General features: G+C 62.2%; 1 protein-coding gene across 4 annotated transcripts; it reads right to left on the reverse strand.

The window, feature by feature from the left end:
• Positions 1–3,925: 3,925 nt before the first annotated feature.
• LOC102424402 (fatty acid desaturase 3-like) lies at positions 3,926–6,204 on the reverse strand. Of its 4 annotated transcripts, none has more exons than XM_014450984.2 (4): positions 5,876–6,204; positions 5,681–5,760; positions 5,388–5,513; positions 3,926–4,240 (listed from the first exon to the last, which is right to left on the reverse strand). In XM_014450984.2, the coding sequence occupies exons 1-4, from the start codon at positions 5,933–5,935 to the stop codon at positions 4,090–4,092; spliced, it is 417 nt and encodes a 138-aa protein (XP_014306470.1). In that variant the 5' UTR covers positions 5,936–6,204; the 3' UTR covers positions 3,926–4,089. The 4 variants fall into 4 exon arrangements, with proteins under 4 accessions (XP_014306470.1, XP_006109168.2, XP_014306471.1 ...); XM_006109106.3 differs by lacking the exon at positions 3,926–4,240 and adding an exon at positions 4,262–4,280 and having other exon boundaries at positions 5,876–6,113; XM_014450985.2 differs by lacking the exon at positions 3,926–4,240 and adding an exon at positions 5,084–5,280.
• Between the last annotated feature and the right edge of the window lie 124 nt (positions 6,205–6,328).

Consider the following 6,328-nt stretch of genomic DNA (forward strand, 5'->3'; position numbering starts at 1 on the left):
AGCGCTTGGCTGACCTCCTCCTTCGCTTTCCACAAGGGAAGGGCTGTTTCCCAGCCCAAGACTCACCCCCTCACCCCGTCAAATGTCAGCTCTCCCAGGAGGCCCAGGGGCTGGCCAGACGGCGTGGAGCCTGGAGGAGGCAAGAGCTCACCCACAGTGAACTGAGGTGCCCCCCATGAAAGGGCATCACTTGGGGGGGGGCATGGGCAGGGTGCCAGGCGCAGAGGAGGGGCTGGCAGAGCAGCCTGGGCTGCGTGTGGACCTGGCGCCCCCAAGGCGGCCAGTAGCCTGGCCCGTTCCTCGGACGTCAGCGGGACACTCAGAGGAGGCCTCTGAGAAGGGGCAGGACAGAAGGGCTGCGAGTGACCGGCCATGCTCGGGTGACAGAGCCTTGGGCCAATCCAGGCCCCTCAGCTGTCCCAGGTGCACCTCCCCGGTCAAGGCCCGCCCCTCCGGACAGGAAGTGAGAAGCTGTGGGTCCCGGAGGCCCTGCAACCATCTATGAGGACATGGAGGCCGGAGGGGAGGCGGCCGGTCAGGGACTCGGTGCTCTTGTGGCTGGACTTCGTTTCTTTTTGTCGTTGTTGTTTTGGGGGAGGGGCCTTGTTTCTAACCAATCTGGCCGCACATAAGCAGAGCAGGTGGCCCCCTAGCATGCTTGTCCTCCGCCATTATGAATGTTTCTTCTTAAAATTATTTTTAATTAGTTAATTGATTTTTTAAATTGATTTCAGATAGAGGAAGGGAGAAGGAGAGGGAGCTAGAAACATCAATGATGAGAGAGAATCATCCATCGGCTGCCTCCTCCACGCCCCCTACCAGGGATCCAGGATCCAGCCCACAACCCAGGCATGTGCCCCGACCAAGGATCGAACCCTGACCTGGTTCAGGGGTTGGCGCTCAACCACTGAGCCACACCGGCAGGGCATGAAGGCTGCAATTTTGAAGGCATTTAGGAGCAAGTGTCCTGGAGGGTTAGTGACAGGCCCAGAGGATCTGGGCAGCCCAGTGCCCCCCGACATGTGTGTGTGTGGGGAGGGGGGGGTGCGGGGAAGACCAGGGAGAGCCAGGACCTGTCCGTCACAGAGCTTGTCACCCCCACCAGCCCCTCGGGACACGACGGGGCAGGGACCCAGACCGGTTCTGTGACTCCTTTGCCACCACCCGCCCGGGGCAGCCCACAGGGGACTCAGGGCACAGCTTCCCTCCGTAGTTTTGCGTTTCTTCCGGGGCCCAAGGCTCTGTGCAGGGACACGGGGTTCCCTAGAGGCCCCCCCCCAGGACCCTCGGTCCCCCTTTCACAAACCCCGCACATGCTCCCCCAGTTCTTGCTCCGCGGCTGCCTAAGAAACCTCAGGGAAGGGAGCGCTCCGCTCACAAGAAGGGCGGTGCCTGTCCCCAGGGGCTGTACACGGGGAACAGTGGGAGGAGGGCAGGGATGACCGATGACCGATGACCGATGACCGATCCCAGGCCATAAGGAGGGATCTGCGGGGCAGGCTTCCCCAGGGACCTGTAAGCGAGTTCCTAGGCAACTACCAACGTGCTGTTGAGGGCGCACTCCCCATGGCTACCACCAGGGGCAGCAGGGAGCATGGCCTGCCCGACGGTGGTGCAGTTACTCCGGGCGCCCCTGGGTGGCGCTGCAGGCTCAGCGTCCCCGCTGGGTGAGGACGCGCTGCCCTGTTGTTTTTAAGTACCACTGCTTGTTTATTTTTTTAAAGATTTTCTTTATTGATTTTTAGGGAGAGAGGAAGGGAGAGAGAGAGGACATCGATGTGATAGCGAAACATCAATGGGCTAGCCTCCTGCACCCTCCTCACTGGGGATCGAACCCACAACCCAGGCGTGTGCCCTGACCGGCATCAAGCCGGCAACCTTCCGGTGCACAGGGCGACGCCCAACCAACTGAGCCACGCCAGCCAGGCCCGGGTGTGAATATCTCCCTGATAAAGGCATCAGAGCCACCGCAGGAAACGTACTGGCCCGTCTGCCCAGGCAGGGGGCAGAGGGCATGCCATCCACCGGCACCCTTGGCCCCAGGAGCCAGCAGGGTTCCCAGGGGTTCCCCGCAGGAAGGGGACTCCTGGCAGAGGAAACGGCCTATGCAGGGCCCTGAGTGTGGGCCTGGCCTAGACGGAAGGAATTTGCCCTCAAGGCAGAATGCCTTTCAAGGAGTAAACAGGCTCAGAGATGACCGGGAAGTGTCCCTCCTCAGAGTACGCGGTGGCCCCACGGCGCTGAATCGCAGGCACAAAACTTGTAAACAAACTTCTCAGCTCATTGCTGGGCCCTCTGCCAAGAGCCTTGCACAACATCTTTTATCTTCCACCAGCCCAGGAAGTCATACTAGCCTCAGAGAGGCTGAATAACTTCCCCAAGGCCACACAGCCTGGAGTCCAGACTCCAGGTCAGAGGGGACCCTGTGGGACGGACCAGGGTGGGGCTCAGTGACCCCAGGGAGGACCGAGCAGGGACTGAAGTATTGTGCCCCTTCTGCTTCCTGAGGGAGCCCAGTCCAGGGTGGTGGGGGCCCTCTAAAGTGGGGGACAGGCCTGCAGCCGGTGGGGAGACTCCGGCCCCCACCCCACAAAGGCCCTCCGATATTCTAGCTCAGCATTTTAATATTTTTAAAAAATGACTGACATTCTTCAAATGGAGCCTTCAGCCCTGGCCAGTTTGGCTCCGTGGATAGAGCGTCGGCCTGCTGACAGGGGTCCCAGGTTGGACTCCGGTCAAGGGGACATGCCCAGGTTGCGGGCGGGCTCGATCCCCAGTGGGGGGCATGCAGGAGGCAGCTGATCAATGACTGTCATTATTAATGTTTCTCTCTCTCTCTCCCTCTCTGAAATCAATATATTTTAAAAAAATGAAAACAGCCCTGACCGGTTTGGCTCAGTGGATAGAGCGTCGGTCTGCGGACTGAAGGGTTCCAGGTTCGATTCCGGTCAAGGGCATGTACCTTGTTTACGGGCACATCCCCAGTAGGAGGTGTGCAGGAGGCAGCTGATCGATGTTTCTCTCTCTCATCGATGTTTCTAACTTTCTATCCCTCTCCCTTCCTCTCTGTAAAAATCATAAAATATATTTTAAAAAAATTATCATGCATTAAAAAAAATGAAAACACACAAAAGGAACCTTCACCTCAGCTTGGAGCTGCTGAGGTGCGTGGGGACTGGGCTTGCAGGGGGCCAGCGGCCCAGCTCTCCCTTCCTCCCACCTTCAGGAAGCCCCAAGGGGCAACTCTAAGCCCTCCACAACTCCAAGAACACCCCAGGCCCACGGCCAACCGCACCCATTTCTCAGATGAGGAGCCTGAGGCTCAGTGAAGGGCAGTGGCTGCCTAAGGATACGGCAAGCGGGGTGAGTTCACACGCTGCTCTCAGACTCCAGGGATGAAACGGCAGCGTCTCAGGGGCCCAGCCATCCCCGCAGCAGCTGCAGCGAAGCCCACATCACCTGTGTGGCCCAGGCGAGTCGGCATCACCTGTGTGGGGGCTGAGCGCAGTCAGGCTGCGCCCCCACCGGTGCGGTGACACGTGTGGTACTGAGATGGGCAGGTGGCCCCCCGAACATGCTCTCTGAGGCCCCTCACCAGAGGCTCCGGGAGGAGGCAGTGCCGGTCCAGGATGTACTGGCTTCCCCATCCTGCGTGGGGCCACCTGCACAGTGGCCCTCAGCCCTCGGCCCTTGTCCGCTGGACCAGCCCCTGCCCCACTGTGCCCAGGAGTAAAGTGAGGGGAGCCCGTGTGACCCCCAAGGGTGCTGGTGAGTGGGTGAAGGACAGGAAGGAACCAGGCCCTTAGGCCATGTAAGCCCAATGCAGAGGGAAACTCCGAAAGCACCATCCCCCCATCCCCCCACCCCCAACACCCCGATGGCCCTCAACTCCTCTTGGGGGTCTTGGCAGAATCCAGCTCCAAAATTCATGCAAGTTCAATACTTTATTCCATCATAGATCTGGGTTTGTCTTTATATAAAAATAACAGTCTGCCTCAATTTTTGCTCCAGGAAAACGTGTCACGCTCACCTTGTGGCTTCACGTCCCATCCCCCTCGCCCCTGTCCTGTTGGGCCCAGAGCTGTGGCCTTAGGGTGGCAAGAGGGTGGAGGGGAAGATGGCAGGACCGGGAGGAGGCGGGCGGAGCCTGCCTGAGCTGGCTGTGGTGGAGCCCTGGGTGCCACCTTCACTACCTGGAGGTAGGCTTTCAGCCAGACATTGCCAGACTTCTTTCAGCGACCTTGGGGAGGCAGGGGTGGGGGTGGGTGTTGGGGACTCAACTGCAAGATACCAACCCCACCCCCCAAGATGATGCGTATGCTCAGAGGTGTCCCCCTTCCCCCCCTTCCCCCTGGGGCAGGCCGCTGGGTGGGGGTGAAGGGGTGGACTGAGAAGAGTGGAATCTAGACCTGGCGTGGGAGGGGGGGGGAGGAGGGGTAAAGTCCAGGCAGGAGCCAGGGTGGGCCTGTCCCTCCTCCCCCACTCTGTCTGTTGCCTCCTGCTGGGCTCTGCAGCCCAGGGATTGGTGCGGCCCGGCCCCTGTCCACCACTAGCCCAACGTCGGCAGAGGAGCCAGAGATACCAATGACTCGCGGGAAACGCCGTGCCAGGCGTCCTAACGGGGCCCGCAGAGGAGGCTGGGGAAGGGCCATGAAGGAGAAGCAGGGGTTCAAACACCGGATGAAGGAAGGGCATCCAGGCACAGGTGGGAGGGCCCTGGCTGGGGGGGTCTGGCCCCCGAGCCCCACCGCCCAGGCTCCCGCCGCCCAGCCCACCCGCCCTGCTCTGTCTGCTTCCCCTCTCGCCCCTTCCGCGCATTCTCGCAGCCAGAGCATCTTCCCAGAATCCACTTCCTGCATGTCCCTCCCCCGGCCCCGCTCAGCGGCTCCCACACACCAGCTCCTGCCTCGGGCTTTTGCACGGCTGTTCCCCGCCCAGAATATTCCTCCCCAGACGCCTCCGTGGCCCGCCCTCTCCCCTCCTGCCTGTCTGCTCACTTGTCGCCTCAATGCCAGCCACCTGCCCCTGGCGCCCCTGCCTGGCGCCCCTCTCCTGCCTCCACCCATGGGTTTTGTAGTCTTGGTGTTTTTTTGCCAAAGCACCACTCCCTCCCTCGCGTTTTCTGTAATTCACTTATTTTAGGCGCTTGCTTTCTGGGTCCCCTGCTGGGATGTCAGGCCTAGAAGCCAGGGATCTGGAGCCTCCGACAGGGCCTGGCCCAGGGCAGGGGGCCTGGGAGTGAAGGCTGGGAAGGGAGGCCGCAGGCTGAGGATGGAAAGGCTGATGGGAAAGGCCTCACAGGTCAGCGCCCAGAGGGCCTGGGGGGCTCAGCGAGGGGCTGTGGGGACCAGGCGGACAGGGCCCCGGGAGCCACCAGGAGCCCTTACCTGACGATGTCCACCAGGGCGGTGAGGAAGGGCTTCACCTCGTAGGTGAGGCCGTGCTTGGCACACAGCGCCTTGACCAGCGGCGCGATCCTGTGGTAGTTGTGCCTGGGCATCGTGGGGAAGAGGCTGCGGAGGGGGGGGGGGGCATGTGCTGGCACCTGAGGTGGGGGGTGCCAGAGGGACCCCCATCCCCCCACCCCAGGCCCTGCTCACCACCCTCCCGGGCCCCAGGGAGCCCAGGCCGCCCGTGGGAAGACTCACGCCCACCCCGCGGGGCCCTGGGCCGCGCTCACTGGTGCTCGATCTGGAAGTTGAGGTGCCCGCTGAACCAGTCGATGAAGGGTGAGGACTCCACGTTGCAGGTGGCTGCCAGCTGCCGGAGCGGGTGGGGGCTCAGGTGAGGGAGGCTGGCACGAAGCCCCGAGCCCACGGCATGCCCTGGACCCGGCAGCCCCCTCAGGGCCCCCCTCCCGGCCCACGCTGCCCACCTGCGAGCTGGCCCAGTCCCGGTGCTTCTCGTGGCCAATCTCCTTGGGGATGTGGTTCATCTGCGTGATCCACACGAACCAGTGGCTCTCCAGGACCCTGCACGCGGGGAAGGCTCAGCACTGCCCCCCGTCCAGCTCACACACGCAGCGGACCCGGCCTCGGCTTCCTCATCTGTACAATGGGGCTGCGTAAACCCTCCCCCGCTGGTGTGTGGAGCAGCCGCGACCAGCAGGCTCCATTGCCGGCTGAGCCCAGAGCAGCCCTGCCCGAGAGGTGAACATCCACGGGGCCGCTTCCCCTAGACCAGCGGTCGGCAAACCGCGGCTCGCGAGCCACATGCGGCTCTTTGGCCCCTTGAGTGTGGCTCTTCCACAAAATACCGGCTCTTCCACAAAATACCGATTCCTGCGCATGGGCCACGACGTTTCAATCGCACTCTACGTGCGCGCCCG

This window comes from Myotis lucifugus, unplaced genomic scaffold, assembly GCF_000147115.1.
Source record: "Myotis lucifugus unplaced genomic scaffold, Myoluc2.0 scaffold_5995, whole genome shotgun sequence".
NCBI lineage: Eukaryota > Metazoa > Chordata > Mammalia > Chiroptera > Vespertilionidae > Myotis > Myotis lucifugus.